The sequence below is a fragment of the Ursus arctos genome, unplaced genomic scaffold, assembly GCF_023065955.2.
Source record: "Ursus arctos isolate Adak ecotype North America unplaced genomic scaffold, UrsArc2.0 scaffold_24, whole genome shotgun sequence".
Taxonomy (NCBI): Eukaryota; Metazoa; Chordata; class Mammalia; order Carnivora; family Ursidae; genus Ursus; species Ursus arctos.
The window spans coordinates 11,516,712-11,537,076 of NW_026622919.1; the positions used below are offsets into that span (position 1 = coordinate 11,516,712).

At 48.3% G+C, this 20,365-nt stretch overlaps 2 protein-coding genes across 7 annotated transcripts in view; one reads left to right on the forward strand and one right to left on the reverse strand.

Moving 5' to 3' along the window:
* The window catches only part of ARSG (arylsulfatase G), a 126,708-nt gene that overhangs the window by 100,599 nt on the left and 5,744 nt on the right, over positions 1-20,365 (reverse strand). The gene's annotated exons all lie outside the window — the stretch shown is intronic.
* Positions 3,300-19,738, forward strand: SLC16A6 (solute carrier family 16 member 6). 2 transcript variants are annotated; one of them, XM_026512390.4, is made up of 6 exons: positions 3,300-3,503; positions 10,298-10,536; positions 12,954-13,097; positions 14,857-14,985; positions 17,505-18,320; positions 19,436-19,738. In XM_026512390.4, exons 2-6 carry the CDS (start codon positions 10,305-10,307, stop codon positions 19,684-19,686), a joined length of 1,572 nt encoding a protein of 523 aa, XP_026368175.1. In that variant the 5' UTR covers positions 3,300-3,503; positions 10,298-10,304; the 3' UTR covers positions 19,687-19,738. The 2 variants fall into 2 exon arrangements, with proteins under 2 accessions (XP_026368175.1, XP_044245048.1); XM_044389113.3 differs by lacking the exon at positions 3,300-3,503 and having other exon boundaries at positions 10,268-10,536.

Below are 20,365 nucleotides of genomic sequence, written 5' to 3' on the forward strand. Positions count from 1 at the left end.
TGCTCTGAAGACCCAGCCCTTAAAAGCAGGCTGCTACTCTCTGAGCTCCAGACAAGATTCCTTTCAATCTACTTACCCAAGTTTAAGTTCTCACGGGCTGGTAAATGCAGTGAGCTTATTTGCAAGCCAGGGTCATATCTGCCTAGCAACCCAACATGAAGACTAGAAGGGCTATAAACCGTAGACAGAGAACAGGCTGGCCAACTTTGCACAAAGGAATCTGTTCTCATGCAAATGACCCGAAGCAAGATGGCTAGAAAGAGAGAGCAGAGGGGTAGCCTCAGGAGCCAATTTATTTCCCCAGAAGATGTTGAGGGACTTTTTAAGGGCATCATCGCAGCCTTGCCCACTGTAAATGAAGGACCCGAGGGGCTTTGCTGCCACGGGGGTTACGGCAGACACAACAGAAGAGGCTAAAAGGGGAGCTGAACCCTGAACTTAAGCTCCTGATTTTTCTGGTTCTGTACTCCAGACTCCAAGGGTTCTTTTGTTCGTATTTAGAACTAAACAGAGTTAGTTTTGTTTGGGGGGGTTTTGATTAGCATGGTAATGCAGTGCTTTCCCTCTCTTTGCTTTCCCCAGGAGGAGTGAAAAAAGCAGGGGTTTTCACGCTTGGTCTCACTAGGAAAGGGACCAAGGTGAAGCCAGCCTCTAATCAGGGCGAAAAAAAGTCACTGGCTTGTGGCTGGCAAGACTGGGCAGAGATTGGGTTTCCAACCCCACCCCCACCCCGGTTCCCCAAATGCAGGTGGCAAATGTCATCTTTGGATGAGCTTTAGTTACAAAAAGGGCCGGGGTGTGTCTATAAATGTTGTGAAACCTTGGGTGAAGCCCTCCAGTGCTCTGTGCCTCAACTCTTCTCATCTGTAAAACGGGGATAGTGTCAACTGCAGAATGTTACCCATGGGGTGAAAGTTAGATCACATGTGTGGCATTTAATAGTGTTGGGAACAAAGAAAAAAGGCAAAAAGTTAACAGGTCTAATTAATATTAAAAAATCATAGTGATTTAGTATGAGTATCATCATTACAGTTATGACTCCCCAACAGCCAGTGCTTTCACTCTGGTCAAATACTCAGATGTGACTCTCTCAATCATTCATTCACACCTCGAGCTTTTGGCATGATTTGCTTAACGTTTTAAATCAAGAAGCCGAAGCACCAGGAACTTCCAGGACTTGATTAGAATCACTCAGTTACAAATAATGGGCTACACCCATAGATTCCCTAGACCCAAAACAGTAGATACTGTGCCATATTAACTATGCCGAGCCCATAGTGAGCGCAGTGGCAGGTCCTAACGCACTGCGAGATCCTAAATCTCAGAGATCACACGTACTGTCAGTCCTGTTTTAGCACTGTTGTCATTGCAGTGATTAAAATCATTTTTTTTTTAAATCATCACTTGTGGATTCTTCGAAGAACAACTCGAAAAAAGGATCGCTTGCGGTGTGTGGGTGGGGGGAGTGTTGGAGTCATTAATCGGTATGGGAAGCCATAAATAATAACAACAATAAGAGCTAATGGGCAACGAGGGCTTATCAAAGGCAGTCCCTTTGATCTGCACTTTACAAGCTTCCCAATAAATTAAAGCCTTCGATTCTGGGAATACCACTATGGACCCCATTTTACGGATTTGGAAATGGACGCTCCAAGAAGTTACGTTACTTCCACAAGGTTGCAAAGCTAGACAGTTGCCCCCTGGATGTACAGTACTGGCCCGTAACTGAGCAGTTTATACCAACACACCTGCTCCCCACCTAACCCACGCCAGAACTGTAAGAGCACACAACGTTTAACGCAGTAGACCCTATCGCCAAGTCGTGAGAGAAATCAGGCAGCAACTGCAAAGGGCTTTTTATTAAAACTCAAACCGCCGCCTCTCCCCCCCCCCCCCACCCTCGGCGGCGACCCCGCGTGCGCGCGCTCTCAAAGTAGGCTCTCAGGAGTTTCTGACATCAGAACCACTTCCTCGAACCCCAATGGAGGGAGCAATCCGTACTCAAGTTGACGGGGAAATGCAGAGAGTAAGGTCTCTTTGCTTCCGAGCAGGTGTCAAAGTGGGCCTGGGTAGGTGAGGTGGAGACCAGGAAACCAAGTCTGCGCCCCCGCGGGCTCCGAAATGCCCGGGATACGACACATGGCTTTGTCCCCAGGGCAAGCTCGTAACTGGTTTCCCGGGCATCATCTGCTGAGTTCACAGTGACCTTGGGGTCGGGGACTTCGGGATGAGGGGCATGTACTCCCTAAACGTCCGGGACCCTCCCGGCCTGGGGGCTCTCCGCGGATTAGGCAGCCATGCACCTGTGTGCACGTCGCCAACCGCCTGGGAGGGAGGATGCGCGCGCGCCCCGACCGGGGATGCTGACTCAGCCCGGCTGCTCACATCCCTTTCGCGCAACGCGGATGCTGTTGCTGCTGCCAAAGGGGGAAAGCAAGGCACTCGTAGCAGCCGGGCCACTAGCTGTCTGGGGCTCGCTGCGGCACTCCCTCCCCACCCCCCCGCCCCACAAGGGGAACCTGGCGCGAGTTGACGAAATGGGGGGAAGTGGGCGCTGGAGGAGGAACTCGGGGTTCGCGGCGCCGCGCGCGCAGCTCACACCCAAACTGGAAGGAACCTGTTCTGCCCGGGGCGGACGCGGAGCCGCCGCAGCCGCGAGCGCCGCGGGGGTTTAGCCCCGGCGCCCCTCTCCCCGCCCGCCCCTAGCCAAACCCTAAATCTTCCAGGCGCGGGTGGGACTGGGCGGTGGGAACGCCGAGGCGCTGCGGGAAGGGAAGCGGCCCCAGGACCCCGCGCGCGCCCAGCCAGGGGTATTGGGGGAGAGGTGCAGGCGCCCCGAGCACGCCCGCGCTCCCCGCCCGCGGTGTAGCAAAGCGCCGGGGTCCGGTCGGGCCTGCGCGCAAGGCCGCGCCCGGCTGGGGGGAGCGGGGCGGCGTGCCAGGGACCCCAGCGGCAGGGGCGGGAGTGGCCCCGCGGGACCCTGCGGTTGGCTCCAGACTGCGACGCCGTTACCTTCCGTGACCCCCGGCCCGGGCCCCAGGCGGGCGCGCGCCCGGCGCGGCCCCGGTCCACGTGGGCCGGCGCGCGCGCGCCAGGCCGGCCCCCTCCTTGGCGGCGCTCGGCGCTCGCAGCACATGGTCGGCGGCGGCGCGCCCCCGAGGCCGGCGGAGACCGGCTGCAGCCGGTATAGGATAAGGGATAGGCAGCGACGCGGGGCCGGGGCGCGGGCAGCAGCACGCAGGGCCCGGGCGCAGGCGGCCGGGGTGGGGGGCGGGGGGAGGGTGTGGCCGGGGTGCCCGAGGCGCGGCCGTGGGTGGGGGGCCGGGGCGCTGCGGGCCGGGCGCCCGGTGCTCACCCGCCAGAGCCAATTTGCGGTAGGCTCGGGCCCACGCCCTAAGGGGTTAAACCTTTCTCATGTTACCGAGCGGCTTATAAGGAGGGGGAGGCCAAGCCTCCGCCTTATTGGGAGCCTTTTGGGGTTTATTCTCTTCCCTTCTAACTTGGTGAGTTGGTTTTATTATTTTACATGTTTAAAAGTTTGATTGTGGGGTGTGGGTGTTTTTTTTTTAATCTGTGTTGGGAGCTTTATTTTATTTTATTTTTTATGGTGGGGGAGGCGGGAGGAGACCACTTCACATCTTAACATTTTGGAGAGGTTATTCTGAAAAATATTCTGACAGTTGGGAATGCCCAGGGCCACCGGGATGACGCGCTCTAGCCAGTGTGGGCAGCTGAGAGTTGAATGCCCGTGGCCCTGGCAGTTGGGGTCCGGAAAATAGCTAGAGGCAGGCTTGGTTTGGACTGCCCCCCGCCCCGGGTTAGGGGCTTCAGGCGGTCGGGCGAGTGGGGGGCGTCCGGCTCACCCCTGCGTGGATTTTCCGCATGAAGTTGCCTGCGCGTCACAAGAGCGAAATGTCAGAGGTACCTTCCCCAGGCTCGCGCGCGCGCGCGCAGGCCGGCCACTGAGGCAGCGCGAGGGCAAGTGGGAATCCCTGTGTCCCCCCCCCCCCCGCCGCCCCCAGCCGGCACACGCACCGGGGCAGCCAGCGTGACCCCGCGGAGGGAAGGCAGGGATTGCCCTGCGGAGCGCGGGTCCTACACCTAGACCGTCCGAGCTGTCAGCGCCTGACGCTGGTCCCGCTCAACTTCCAAGGTTCCCGGTTGGGGCTGCCAGCCGCAGGAAAGCGCCCGTGTGGCCGAGCAGTTCCGTAGTGGCGGAGGATGATTTTGCACGGGAAATGGGTTATTTCCTTCAGGGTTTTTTCCTTTCCTTTTCTTTTTTTCTCTTCTTTTAAAATGAAACCCCCACTCTCCCCCAGCAGACAGGTGACAGATAGAAGTTTGTTAGGTGGCACGTAAAATGTCACCAAACGCGAGGGGCGTTAGTCTTAGAAAAAGCTCCCCGGAGCCAACTGGGGAAGAGCATTACAACTTGACAACCTGGAAGCTGGTGTTGTTTGCACTGTTAGACTCTCCGTGCCAGCTCCTTCTTGCAGGAGAGGGTTTCTACCCTGGGAATGAGATTTCTCTGTAATCTTACAGTTTTGCAAATCATAATAAGATGAGTGTCTTCTTGTCTGCAAAAAAAATACCAAGTGCTTATGCCGAAATTTCGAAGTGATGCATCCTCCCATGTCCCAAGCACCATTATGCGGCATTTTTGGGGTCAACAATACATCCTGCCCCCGGGGATAAAGAAATACCTCTTCTCATAATTAAGGGAAGGGTGGCCAAGATAGAGAGTTCCAGTTGGTAAATAAACAATGCAGCCAAGTGGAAAAGCTCCTCCTGTCTTAATGAGGACCACTAACTGTGAGTTTTCCTTCTGTGGTTTCCAAAAATGGACCTTCCTCAGTGGAACTCCTGAGGAGGACACTTAAACTAGGGGTTCAGGTTTCAACATCGTGATCTTGTCAAGTGGGTGAATCGGTTAGTAGCCAGTGATTCAGAGCTGCTGAGGCAGACCTCCAGGTTAGGCTGGGGACTTTTTTTTAATAGAGAATTCAAATGAACTTCACCTAAATACAGACTGGTTTTGACAACTGGGGCTGGAAACAACTTGTCGAAAGCTGTTCTCTCCGGGCTACGCCTTTCAGAAGAACAGAGATTGGCAGGGCATTTGCCCAGAAGCTTGGCTTATCCCAGCCGTCACCACCATTTCCATCCAAAGGCTGCGTTTTGAACTTTGCTCGGAGCTGACCCTGGACTAACACTCTCACCTATAATAATCCGAGGTTTTGCATTCTGGATGCCCCCAAATCAAATCTTTACTCAACAAATGGACTCAGAGTGAAATCCCCAGGAAGAGTAGATTTCCACGCCTTGGCAGAATCCTCACTTATTTAAGGTTAAGACAACCAAATACTCACCGGCAATACTCAAACTGCCCCGCGTATTTGGTCACTGTATTTGCTTTGGGGAAACATGAGGGTACAGGCGGGTTGGCTGCCTGGAACCCCCATTGTAGAATTTTACAGTTGGGAGAGACCCTCCAGTCCTCTGTGTCTAATCCCCACTTTACAGATGATGAAATTTAGGGATTAAGTGATTTCCCCAAGATTGTGCAGCCAGTTAATGATAAACAGACAACAAACCCATGGGCTTTGCCCCAAAGGGCTCGAGAGGTAAGAAGGATGAAAGCGTAACTCAGAGCAAGTCAGGCTCAAAAGCCGTGCGAAAAGCATAGACGCTTAGGGCAGGGAGAGATCAGAGATCAGGAGCAAAACTCTACTTGCCCTCCGACAGCACGCAATCAAGGAGCAAACTGATTCGGCCCCTCGGCATGCCTCACCAGTTAGACCCCCACACGGCAAATCAATTTCCCTTTCCGTAAGCTAAGTTCACATCACCAAAAAACCCCGAACCAGACTATATTTCATACTCTGGGACTCACATAGGCTTCTAAGTTACTGAGTTCAAAATTCAGGCCATGGTTTCTAGCTTTGTGGAGGCAGACACTGCCAGCCAGTTGGCCTACGGAATGAATAGACGTACGAAATAGGAGACAAGTCCAGGAAAGGATTTATTCTGCAAGCAGGGACTTCCTCACTTGCGTTTTCTAAGGCTAGAGCTGGGCCCTGCTTCAGCAGCGCGCCAAGACTCCTACCTTGGCTAGGGAACTTTTAATGAGAACATACTTCGTCTGGGCTGTGGGTCTGGAAGGAGCTGCCAACGACCCTTCCAGGCGCTCAGACATGCAAAACACAAAGAGCTTCTCATCCAGTATGTTTCAAAATCCAGGTTATTCTAGGATTTTTCTAGATGGTGTCTTATCCTCAAAGCTAAATACAATAGGACATGCGATGCTTTAGAATGATAGAGGTTTAAGGTTTGGAGAAGGAGTGGGTTTGGGGGTGTCATCTTCCCAGTAATGATAATAAGAAACCTAAGAATGCAGGTGAAAGTTCTATTGGGATCTGGCTTCAGGGGAGTAACGCAACGTAAAGCAAAATTTACAAAAACAAAGGAATCGAACACCCAGAGGGAGCTCAGAAAGTCCACAGACAGAGAGCAGTCAAGTCTGCCATCTCACTAGCCACCGCAGATCAGGTCTAAGCAGGGTCCAACTACTTTTCACCTACATTTGCAAGAACCATCTAGCATTTGCACGTTCCTGCTCATTCCCAGGTTCCCTGGGCCACCAGGTTTGGCCTGAGGGATCAGGAGATTCCTAGAACGTCGGGTCGAATACGAGCGTATGAACTACCAAAGCAGAATGGAACCTTAAAGAGTCTCCAGGCCAACCTCCTTTGACTATTGAGGAACTCAGGCCCAGAGAGGTGCAGTTGACTTTCTCAAGGTCACATGGTTAAGTGGTAATACAATTTACAGAACTCTTTACACAGGGAGGTCAAGGGAGTTTTTGTCTCTGGAAGGCGTTCCTTACAATCTCTACCTAAGACATCCCCTTCCGGGCCTTTAAAACGCTGTCCCTTAAACGGATAGGGCAGGACCCTGGGAGGCAGGAGATCTGATTCTGGACCGTTTAGGTCAAGTGCCTTCTCTTGGGTTTAGTTTCAACCCCCTTTGCAAAATGAGTGCGATTTTACCATGAGACGGACAAATGAGCTCCAAATCCCCTTTCCAAGTTAACATTCCATAATTGTAACACCACAGGGCTCCCGGTTGATGGGAACCCCACCCGTGTTGCACACCCAAACACAAATCATAAAGGGCAAAGAAGGAGTGAGGCAGGCACCCATCACCAGAACCTTCTGCCGATGGGTAGCTAGTCCCCTCTTCATACAAAAACTGCAGTCTTGTCCTACATGCAGTCCCAACGAAAAGATTCCGTCTCTTGGTTCCGTAGTGGTTTTAGGCTAGAGAGAAGTTTCAGCCTGTCTCTTTGGGGCCTTGATCAGTTTTATCCCAGTATGTTTTTACTCAGGTGGGTCCTAAGCGCTAAGCTCGTCTTAGGGCACCCTTCTGGGTTAGAACAGTCGCGCCAGCAGGTCCTTGGGCTTGGTTACCGCTTAGTCTAACTGCTTGTTAGAAATGTGCTGAGCTCTGGAAGGATGTGGCAAATGCTTTTACTATGCATTTCAGGCTTAGGATCCCTGTCATTACCATCAGCAGAGATTTAAGTCCATAGAGACAGAGACCATCCCTCTGTCTGTCACTGGAGTATCCCTGGCCCCTCATAGGCCTGGCCCCTCATAGGCACTTCGTTGGAAAACTAAATACCAACTGTGTGCAGGGTCTGGAGGCGGGACGGGAGAAGAAGGTACAAAGAGATCAAGGCCCCAGGATTTGTTTTCCTTGAGCTTATAATTTAACTGAGCAAGTAAGATAAACACATATAAGTAAACAATACCCCATTACTAAGGGATACCTGTCCTATGAAGAGAACCCCCTAGGTTAAATGGGTCAGAGGAGGCATTGTGGAAGAAAGAAGATTTGTTGGAGTGGGGCCTGACAGGTGCCAGCTGTACGGTGGCGGGGGAGGGGGGAGGGTGTGGCTGCAGACAAGGTAGTTAGGGATGGGAGGGCAAGGAGCAGTCCATTTGGACCAGGGCCTGAGTCAAGTCTTAGAACTGGAAGTGAGAAGGCTACAAAGAGAGGGTGGGGTCCAACGATGAAGGCCTTGAAAGCCAGGCTAATCCATGGGTTTTATTTATCCTTCAGAAAGAGGAACACCACTGAAAAAGACTGAGCAGAAAAATGTCATAACAGTGCAGCGTTTCAAAGAGATTAATCGTACCGGACGCACGGAGCCAGTTAGGCTGGTAAAGGAGTCTGGGGTTCCACAAGGAAAAGCCCAAACTAATGGTCTGATAGGGGGATGAAGTAGAAGGGGTGAAGCTAAGGACCTAAGCTGTGGGCTCACACCACTTCCCCCCTCTCCCTCCTCTACCTCTTCCTACAAAGAAATACTCCATACTCGATAGACCCTATTGCTGGGGAGTGCTTTTATTTTATTATTTTATTTTATTTTATTTTATTTTATTTTATTTTATTTTATTTTATTTTATTATTTTATGTCTTCTAGATCTTAAGCCCAGCACTGTCTCACTCCTCTGCCCCAGCTGCCCTCATCTTGGGCATGAATTTGGAAAGTCTAATGAAGGAGGGGTGTTGTGAAAACCTCATTTGGGGGAGGGCTCCCTACTTCCTTCTTAAATCCGCTGCTTTCCATGTTGGGGAAGACTAATGGCAAAACTGTGCTGTCGGTGCTCAGCCTGCATCTTGAGGCACTTAACCGGCCTCCCCCCCTTTGCAGGTGCTCTCAGGAAGGACACACTGACGCATACCAGAATGCAGAGGTCTCTGCTGCAGAGAGCATAAGCTTTTCTAAGCATCTTATGCCCTATTTCACGCAATCAAATATTTAACAGTAAAGGATGGAAAGTGAATATACTGACTTTGAGACCCAGGCTATGGTGGAAATGGTGCCTTCGGTAGAATGATAGGTCAGATTTGCTGCTTTTCTAAGATTTATAGAGTAAACTCAAAATATCAGATCCTGCTCCCCAAACTTGGCAAGTCGACTGGATAGATGAGGTTGTGTCCTCTTATTTTTCAGTTGCCCTGCATTATCAATAAAACCCGCCTTAGTACTTGAACACAAGTTACAGCCAGGATAAGGACACCCACACATCCTGAAAATTCACCCGTATACAACTGTATGATTGTAGAGAATTCTTCAGTCCAAGTGTTCTAAGACCATGGACTCATGTATTATTATAGATATTAATTTGGGGCTGGGCTAAACACACATCACTATTTCTTTTTTTCTTTTCTTTTTTTTTTTTTACTTTTAAAAAATTATTTATTTATTTTTATTATGTTCAATTAGCCAACGTATCATATCGCTGTTTCAAAGTGCGTGTTGTGGCAGGGGCTCTGCACATGTGTGCTAGACACAATGGGGGACTCAAGTTCACCCGTCCTCCCTCCAGTGTTAAATACACTGTTTCCCCTTACTAGTGGTGTTATGGGCACAAGTCTGTTCTGACGTATGTTGTATTTCAGATGGAACAGCATATTGAGGTCAGGGGCACCTTGGTTAGGTTAACTGGCTGCCTGGGGCCTTGCAAATTCGTAGTGCTTTCTTTGGTCACTGTATTCTAGAGTATTTGTCAATTGCTGATACATCGAGTGGTGATTGACTTTGAGGAACTTACTCATGCTAAACAAATTCCCAGAAGACGGAGTTCTCACCTGTAGGTTCCTCCACAGGGGACACCAGATCATAAGCACAATATTGCTGACTGAGCGGGAAACGGGATCAGTGATCTGAATGGCTAGTAGCATCAAGCAGAGAGGCATAGGGTGTCTATAGGATGTCGCAAACACTTATCCCATAGAAGGTGCGAGATGGAATGTCAACGTCGGCCTCTTAGCCTCCCAGGTTCTAGGCTTCATTTCTGATCAACATGCCTTATGATCATTGCAAGCTTCCTTTACCTAACTTGTCTTCAACTGCAAGGTCAGCATCAAAACTTGGGTCTGGTGGCCATTCTGTGTCCTTTGCGGTGCTTCTTCCTATGCCGTTCTGATTCCTTTTCTTTGTCCCATTTACTGTCACAGCTGGGAAGTCTTACTTCCAAATTCTTCCGGGGCTCCATATACAATACAAATACAAAAGAATTTGGAAGTGCGCTTCCCAGCTGTGACCATTAAATAAATATGTAATTGTTACCCAAAGACTTTATAGTAACTGCATATTAATTAAATATTCATCACCCTAAGAATTGTGGTAAGTAGTGCTTGTCTATTATCGTTGACTCAAGAGTAGCGGAAGCAGCAACCCTCATGCTATCGCTAGTCTGAATGTTTTTTTAATTTTTTATTTCAGATTAAGAATGACCCAAAAGACATCACAGCTTTGTTCCAGAGCCAATGTTTATACTGAAGTGCCTGATGGAGGATGGGGCTGGGTGGTAGCTGTCTCTTTTTTCTTCGTTGAAGTCTTTACCTACGGCATCATCAAGTCATTTGGCGTCTTCTTTAATGACTTAATGGACAGTTTTGATGAATCTAATAGCAGGATCTCATGGGTCATATCAATATGTGTATTCGTCTTAACATTTACAGGTTAGTGCCTCTTTCCGTTCAACATGTAAGCATGTGCCGCTTTTCGCTGCTTCACTGCGTAACGGTACCGTCCCGTTTGCCATGCATTTCCTTCTGTGACCTGTGGGCCCTTTCTAGCCTCCAGTAAGTGACATGGTTTTCAGGGGTTTAGGGATGGCAAAAAAACAAGAGGTGCCAAAGGAAAAGGCCTTCTTTCCTGCTCTGATGGCCTTTAGTGTATACACACATGCATTAAACACCTACTGTATGCACAATCTTAGGACATGGTAGATGGCTCTGAGGCCAGCAGTAAACCCCATCCCGTATCGTCATTTTCTGAAGAAGCAACAGCAAAAGCACTTGGCGTCCTAGGCCCTGGTCTCATAAACACACGTGTGGCAAACAGGCTCGGCACATGACATGTGAGTACCAGAGGAAAAAGAGGGGGCGTGAAACAGGATGGAACGTAAAATTACAGACCTCATCCAGAAGGGACACTCTGAAATCCAGACACCTGCTTCCCTGAAGGATGTCACTGGCCAGCCACTGTGCAGGACTCCCACGTCCAACAGCGTCGGAGGAAACGGGGTTTGAGGATAACTTGTCACATGCTCATTCTCACTGGGTCACCTGCGGGCCTGAATTTCACGATGGTCCGAGGGTCCATCTGCCAGGGGCCACACCAAGGGCTTCCGAGAAAACACGGCTACTGAATTCCTCTCAGAGAGCTACCGGGGCTGACCTTGCACTTCCTTGACTTTACCCTAATATCCTGCCAATGGAACTCTTACCTCTAAAGTTTTCTTTCCTTAGTTCTAGTTAGTTTTCAGCCATATAATGTCTTAAAGAGGCAGCTCCCCTGTTCTTCCCTATCGAGTAACAAGCTTCTCTTACTATTCCTAATACTCTGTCTTGCAGGCTTCATCAAAAAGTTCCTACTTCTGGTTTAACTGAATATTAAGATACTTAATTTTTTAGTTGTGGAAAATTGACTTTCTTGGAGAGATAACTGAAGTGACTTAGAACTAAAATATTATCTTTGGTAATCTAAATAAAAAGAAAATGCCAAAGCTTCGCTTTGAGCTCTTTTATAACCAAAAAGAACAGTACGGTCAACAAGAAATTTCCAGTTAATACTATCATACCAGAAAATAAGTCTCCTAAATGCTATTATTATAGTAGTTAATGCTTTGAGCCAACATGCTACCTAAAACTGGCAAGAGTGGTTTCATTATGAGCTATATTCAATATTGGTTCATATTCTAGTAACATAAGGGTTATGTATGCACCAACCCCAACAAAATTTAGTCCTTTTTCCCCCTCCTCTATCCAGCATTTTCTGTGTTGCCCTTTTACCTAATTCTCAAAGGTTCCCTCGTCTCTGTATATTCCAGGCAGTGTCGGGGTCAGCCTAAGTAACGTATCACCAGGAAACGAATTTATCAGACTTTAATGTTCTGCAGAATATGGAGTATAGACGCTAAATGAGCGCTAATCCATCAGCCACTCGGAATTATCTACCCTATGGCTATCCTCCTTTTAGGGTGTTCAGGAGAATGCACTATACTTTCATATCATTTTCAGAAAAGTCAAATGAAACTGAGCTAGAAACTGACCCGAAATGGAGGTTTTTTTTGAAAAGGGAATCTGAAACAGTGACTATAGAAAAAGGAAACGCTTCAAGCCATCACGGGAAACCCATTTTTATGACAGAATAACATACATAAATGCATATCTAACTTTTTAGGTGCTCCTGGTGAGTTCATGTCGCTTTCATCTAAAGATATCACTATAGATTTTATACTGTTCTTCTGGCTTTCTAAGAAGCCCAAAGAATACACTGTCCGGTTGAACAAATATAACCATTGCATAAAATGCATTATATATATCGCACATCATCTCCCATGTTTAAGACTTAAGGGAAGGAATCTTCTTTTTTTTTTTTTAAGATTTTATTTATTTGAGAGAGAGAGAGAGAATACCCACAAGAGAGCATAGGGAGAGGCAGGCAGAGGGAGAGGGAAAAGCAGACTCTCCGCTGAGCAGGGAGCCCCACACGGGGCTCGATCCCAGGACCCTGGGATCGTGACCTGAGCTGAAGGCAGACCATTCACTGACTGAGCCACCCAGGTGCCCCAAGAAAAGGCAATCTTAAGAAAGCTAATGCTTATGACTTTGGAGTTAAAATATCACATTATGGAGGCCCCTGGGTGGCTCGGTCGGTTGAGTGTCTGATTCTTGCTTTCAGCTCAGGTCCTGATCTCAGGGTCGTGAGCTCGAACTCCGTGTCGGGCTCGGTACTCGGTGTGGAGTCTGCCCGAGCTTCTTTCTCCCTCTCCCTCTGTCCACCCCCACCCCTTGCTCTCTCTCTCTTTCTAAAAAATAAATAAAATCTTAACATAAAAAATAAAACAGCCCATTCTGGTCCTTATCTGCAGCTCCCCTCTCTGCTGTCCTGAGCACCCGTTTCGGACACCGTCTGGTGGTGGTGACGGGGGGCCTGCTTGTCAGCACAGGAATGGTGGTGGCCTCCTTCTCCCGCGAGCTCTACCACATGTATATCTCAATCGGCATCATATCCGGTAAGTGTTGCTCCTGGGCTCAAAAGTTCTCCAGATACTCACTCTGAAGAAGAAGCGGGTCCAGCCCAAAGAGTACTTCTGTCTCCCTTTCTCTCTTTTTTGTTTTTTTTTTAAGATTTTATTTTTTATTATTTATGAGAGACAGAGAGAGTGAGGGAGAGCATGAGCAGGGGGCCGGGAGAGGGAGACGCAGGCTCCCGGCTGAGCGGGGAGCCCCACACGAGGCTCGATCCCAGGACCCTGGGATCAGGACCTGAGCCGAAGGCAGATGCTTAACCAACCGAGCCATCCAGGCGCCCCTCTTTTTTTGTTTTTTTCTTTGAAATTAATTGTGTCCCAGATCAGCGGTTCTGAACTGGACTGGATGGACTCCAGGGGTTTTGGGAACCTCCTCTCAGTGCCCCAGAGTTTTTGACGGTGTCCTAAAAAAAAAAATCTACCCATGAGAAAGATAACTTCTCTTTTGCATGAGTTTATAGCCAAAAGGCATCATTTTCACAAAGTAAGATGTGAATTTCTTTAGCTAGCGGGTATTTCCCAGTGGGAGTCCCTGGCTTCTGGGCCATGGGCAAGGGTGCAGCAAGAAAACTTTTTTCCCTTTGAAAGGAGTCCACATGTCACAAATGATATACATACTTAGTGAAGATTGGCACTTTTCATATATTTCTGCACTTAACAAAGCTCATTTATTTCCAAATATAAGTCTTCTTTAAAAACTATATTCAGGGGCGCCTGGGTGGCGCAGTTGTTAAGTGTCTGCCTTCGGCTCAGGGCGTGATCCTGGCGTTCTGGGATCGAGCCCCACATCAGGCTCCTCTGCTGGTAGCCTGCTTCTTCCTCTCCCACTCCCCCTGCTTGTGTTCCCTCTCTCGCTGGCTGTCTCTCTGTCAAATAAATAAATAAAATCTTAAAAAAAAAAAACTATATTCAATAATAGTCTGCCCATTGTGAATTACAGAAATTGTTTTAATGCAGAAAAATAGGGGGAAAAAAACAGAAAACAGTTTTTATACTCCTAGCATCCCAAAAACAATGGTTATAGCTTCTCTAGACGTCTAATGAGACCTATTTTATTTTATTTTATTTTATTTTATTTTATTTTATTTTTTTGCTACAGCACCTTTTTCCAGAATGAAATTCTTGGCTCCCAGAACTTATGATTTAAAAAAATAAACGCCCCTCCTCCACCAAATTATTTATTTATTTTTAAGATTTTATTCATTTATTTGACAGAGATAGAGACAGCCAGTGAGAGAGGGAACACAAGCAGGGGGAGTGGGAGAGGAAGAAGCAGGCTTCCAGAGGAGGAGTCTGATGTGGGGCTGGATCCCAGAACGCTGGGATCACACCCTGAGCTGTAGGCAGACGCTTAATGACTGAGCCACCCAGGCGCCCCTCCCACCAAATAATTTATAATGGCAGCTTCTGTTTCCCCTTTTGCCCAGGAATTGTTTCAGAAATGGACTGTTTGGATTTCCAAGAGATTAGATTATCTGGTTGTTAACTTTTTTGGTATTATTTTCAAATTGTCATGCATTGTGACCAAAGTCCTCATTGGCACATAATCTTTTGGGAAACCAAAAATGTCTTTTTGATGTGGCACATAAAAAAAAAAACAAAAACCCTCAGTAATCCCTAAAAGTACATATATACATACGTATGTTAAATTAAATATTAAAACAAAAATAAACACAGAAATCCCGCGCTGCTGGGATCAGTTAGTATGGGGTTCTGACCGCTGTTTCCGGCTTTCTTTCAGGTTTGGGGTACTGCTTTAGCTTCCTACCAACGGTCACCATTTTATCTCAGTACTTTGACAAAAAGCGATCCATGGTCACTGCGGTTGCCTCCACGGGAGAATGCTTCGCGATGTTTGCTTTCGCCCCAGGTAGGCAGACTGCACTCGTCCACGGGGCCCCGTGGGCTGGGGGGAGGCACTCGGCTGCTCCTGCCAGCCATCGGCTGAGGGGTGACTTTAACTGTCTGCACAGGGAAAGGTTATTTGCCGTCTCTCCTCCAGTGCATTTGTAGGCTCTGTCCTCCCTAATCCCGTTTTCGGATTTCAGACACCGTAATACTAATCCAAGTTGACATAAATAGGAAGATGCAAGACACATATTCAGTGGGAAGGCTTGAAACATCCGTTCCAAAATGAATAATCTGATGATCTGAGATTATTCGTACTATTATTTCTCTCCTTTGTTAAAAGAACCGTAGTCAACGTGGATTTAACATATGCTAATAAAGCTAGTTTTATTAACTCTGTGTGGGTAATCTCACAGAAAAAATATATATATAATATATATATAGTATATATATATAAATATATATAATATATAAAAATATATAAATAAAATAAAATAAAATAAATATAATATATATAATATATAAAAATATATAATATATATATATATATAATATATATTATATATATTTTTTTTGAGAGAGAGAGACCACACGTGTGCATGCTCCTGCACCAGGGGGAAGGGGCAGAGGGAGAGGGAGCATTTCAAGCAGGCTCCACGCCCAGCCAGAGGCGGGGCTCGATCTCACGACCCTGACATCATGACATGAGCCAAAATCAAGAGTGGAGTCAGGCGCTTAACCAACTGAGCCCCCCAGGCGCCCCCACAGCAACATTTCTATCCCTGGTTTTTTTGCTACCTCAACATCAGTAGGTGAATTACACTCTAACAGGTAGTAGACGGTTAACCTTGGAGACCCAGATGCACTTCTTACTCTGCTGTGTCTTGAAGAATGTGTCCGTGGACGACGCTTTGTTCAAAGGAGATAATGTAGAAGTATTTAGGGGTGACGTGTCCTAATGTCTGAAGCTTTTCACGTAGTTCAGAAAAATGAATGTGTGTGTGCATATAAATATATAGGAAGACGGGCAGGGAGACAGAGGAAATGTTAATTATTGAATTTAGGCGAAGGGCAGGCAGGCGGGCACGTAGGTATCGTTCTTTCCACTTTACTGTCCACTTGAAATTTTTCGAAATAACATGTCGAGGGGAGCACCGGTGGTCTGTGAATGCCCTGAGGGAGACTATGTCTTGGTCGGCTTTGTTCCTTAGCACGGGGTATCTCCCTGGTACCCAGTAGGCGCTCAAGAAATGGGAAATGGAGAAAGGAAAATTGCACCCATTTTCGCCAGATGAGTATAAAGCTTTTCCAAACCCCCAAGCCTAGGGGCGCCTGGCTGGGTCAGTAGGTAGAGCCTGCGACTCTTGATCTCTGGGTTGCGAGTTCAAGGCCCACGTGGGGCATGGAGCCTACTTAAAAAGCAAATAAGTAAATAAATTCAAAAAAAAAAAAAATACCCAAGCCTGAAATATTTTGCAATTTGAAGTTTGCCACATGAATGGGAGGAACGGGAGATACAGAAACATGCAACAAAAGTAAGTGGCCCCCGCCCCCCACCAAGGCATGTGGCGTTGTCTTGCTAAGCCTATCTTCTGGATAACTAGCTTAGCCTGTGTTCACACCCGTCTGCTCCCAAAGAATTAGACTGTAATAAAATTCTACTAAATATCATTTAACCTTTCTGGGTTGATGACGAAGATGCTTCCAGGCCTGCATATATCAGTTTGTCCCTGTGGGGCTTTATGCTTCCTGTGGCTGGCGCCCCAAACTCCCCTTCCGCTGTCCAGCAGCCGAGACCCTGGTCAGCAGCCGAGGCCCCAGCTTACTGGCAGGACGGGGCAGGACGCAGGTAGTGAAGGACAGTCCGCGGAGCAGAAACCATAGAACCGTGGCATCATTTCATTCTGGGATCATCACGAGCTTTTGGGTCTCCGTTTATCTTTTTACTTAACCCATCGCTACTAAGGCTCGCGTGAGCACAGGGACAGTGAGCGAGCTCAGAGGTGGGAAATTCTATTTTTAGAAGGCCAGACGGTAAATAGCATGGCTTTCACGGGACTGTAAGGCTCTGTCCGCACCCCTCAAACGTGCGGTCCCAGCACAGAAGCCCACGCAGGGCGCACCGCCGAGTGAGCCTGGCTGTCCTCCAGCGGGGCTTTGTTATCAAAGACAGGCTGAGGATTGGGTTTGGCCGGCAGGCTGCTGTTTGCCAAACCTGCAAGTAGGTCACCAACTTCTTTCATGTCTTACGCCTCCACCTGGCAAAGCGCCCCCTCCCAAGCTCTTTTGGAGCCCTCGGCCACCAAGCGTTGCTTTACAGCTCATCGTCACTGCGCCCGTTTCCTCCTTCCCTGGTTCCTAAGAGCATCAACACCTGGGATACAGGAGATATGCAGCTGGACTGCATTCACACCGCTGAGTACATTTTTACAGCCATCGTGATGAAAGCTGAATCCCCATTTCGGCTGGGTATGTTCTCCTGGGTCTCGAGTCCGTTTTGACCTTCGATCTTATTTCCCCTCCGCTCCCGCCTTATTCCAGCAATCACGGCTCTGAAGGACAACATCGGCTGGAGATACAGCCTCCTCTTCGTGGGCTTGCTGCAGCTGAACATCGTTGTCTGCGGGGCGCTGCTGAGACCAATTATCATCAGAGCACCAGGGTCCCCGAAAGCAACCGCCCACGAGAATCGGAAAGAAGTGCAATATATGCTCGAAAACGAGAAAACACGCACCTCGCTAGACTCCATTGACTCAGGAGTAGAACTCACTACCTCACCGAAAAATGTGCCTAGTCACGCCAACACGGAACTGGGGCCGAAGGCCGACACGCAGCAGATCCTGGGGAAGACGAGCTCCAAGCCCGGCGATGAGAAAGCCCCGTTACTGGACTTCTCAATCTTGAGAGACAGAAGTTTCATCTGTTACGCATTATTCGGTCTCTTTGCAACACTGGGGTTCTTTGCACCTTCCCTGTACATCATTCCCTTGGGCATCAGTCTGGGCATTGAGCAGGAGCGAGCTGCTTTTTTGTTATCCGCAATGGCCATTGCTGAAGTTTTTGGAAGGATTGGAGCCGGGTGCGTCCTCGACAGGGAGCCCATTCGCAAGATCTACATCGAGCTCATCTGTGTCATCTTACTGACTGTGTCTCTGTTTGCCTTTACTTTCACGACCGAATTCTGGGGTCTCATGTCATGTAGCATCTTTTTTGGTGTCATGGTCGGAACAGTAGCGGGTACCCACATTCCGCTGCTCGCCGAAGACGATGTCGTGGGAATCGAGAAGATGTCTTCTGCGGCTGGAGTGTATGTCTTCATTCAGAGTATAGCAGGACTGGCCGGACCCCCCCTTGCAGGTAATTTGAACGCACAAAATATGTACCCTTGTCTACTCTCACCTTAGGAACTGTGCTTGCCTATTGTTGCAGTCTAAAAAAAAAAAAAGACTGCTTTTTATAGTCCCATAGAATTTCAGAGCTGGTAGGATTCGAGATTACCTGAGCCAACTCCCTTGACTTATATACAAGGAAATGGAAGCCCAAGCGTGTCCGCCAACAATCATATGGTAAATGAGTGACCAGGTCGGGATTAGAACCTACATCTGCCATCCAGGCTGCCCTGGGCTTTTTGCTACCATCTTGCCTTAGCTGTGCTAGACGGGACCCCATCCATGTCTCACCTCATTACCCTCTGATTTTGGAAAGCAGCGCCGAGGGACTTTTGTAAGTCATCTGCCCTTCTAAGGAAGGGTATGAGGGAACTGGGCACAGAGCGCACTCTGCAAATACTTAATTGATTACTACACAATATTGCTTGTAGGAAGGGCTGGGGTGTGCCTCATACCTTAGCCCTGAGATAGGTCCTCAAAAGTTATTACAAGAGAATTCTTACCTCCTTTTAAAAGATCCCTGAAGTGAACCCAAGTGAAAATAATAAGGCTCTTCCTTCTCTTCAAAATATTTCCTTTTCAAAGAAGCATGCAGGGGCCCCTGGGGGGCTCAGTCGGTGAAGGGTCTGCCTTCTGCTCAGGTCATGATCTCAGGGTCCTGGGATCGAGTCCCAGTTGTCAGGCTCCCTGCTTAGCGAGGAGTCTGCTTCTCTCTCTCTCTCCCTCTGCCCCTCCCCACCGCTCATGCTCACTCACTCTCCAATAAATTAATAAAATCTTTAAAAAAAGGAGAAGCAGCAGCAGCAGCATGCATCTAACTGTCCCGACTTTTATTCTCTACGGGAACAGATTAGCCCGTGAGGAACATGCTAGCAACATGACAGTCTCAGCCGTGCATTTGCCCTGACTTATTTCTCCTCCCCAGTCTAGAAGAGATGCCTACCTTCAACACACCAGTTTCTTTAGAAAAACCAGATAGCACAGAGAGGGCTGAGCCACAGAGAAGCTCCCGCACTTGAGGGGGGCCTGGGTGAGCGAGGGACTGCGCCCGTGTGGCTAACAGCTGTGCGTGCTCTCCCCCAGGCCTGCTGGTGGACCAGAGCAAGATTTACAGCCGCGCCTTCTACTCCTGCGCGGCGGGCATGTGTGTGGCTGCCGTGTGCCTCGCGCTCGTGAGACCCTGTAAAAAGGGACTGTGCCAGCCTCACCCTGCAGCCGAAGGACAGGCAGAGAGTCCTCGTGGGAAAGCTTTACAAGACATTCCTGAAGACTTTCTCGAAATGGACCTTGGGAAGAATGAGCATAAGGTTCACGTGAAAATGGAACCAGTATGACAGGTGTCCCAGGAAGGGCCGCCGCCCCGCTGGCTGGGAGGCGGGCGGACGGGGGAGGGGGGAGGGGGACACAGGGAGAGATGGGGGACTATCCACTCTCCCCACTTTTAAATTTACATTTTAAAGGGAATGTACATGAGACTACCACCAACCTCCTTTTTTTCCCCCTTTTAAGTTTTCCTTTTTGCTTGTTTCTTAAGCCAAAACAAAAACAACCCAGCACTCTCCTGTAGGTAAGTCTGGTTGTGTCAGTAGCAACACAGAGATACGAAGAAGGACCCTGTGGCTCACATTCCAATTTTAAAATAGCGATGCGGATTGGTAAAGTGGTTTTAAGAGCTCTCGCATGTGATAAACGACTATCTTACAAAAGGACAGCTAGCCCAGATCCCTGAAATGAAATCGGCCACCCAAAACAAACAAACAAAACTTAAATCATTTTTTAAATTTCTCATTTTCAGAAATATGAGCAAATTGCTGAACACCCCTTGGAAAACACTGAGGTCTCCATCCACGAACGGTGGCCTCTCCGTTTTTCAGATATTCCATGGGAATGAAGTACAGTTTAAGACCAAACATTTGGTGAATAAACAGAAATTTTTTTTAAAAAGATCTATAACTTGAACTTCATAAATGTGAAGATTACCACTTCTTTTTATGGCCAGTCATTACCATAGAA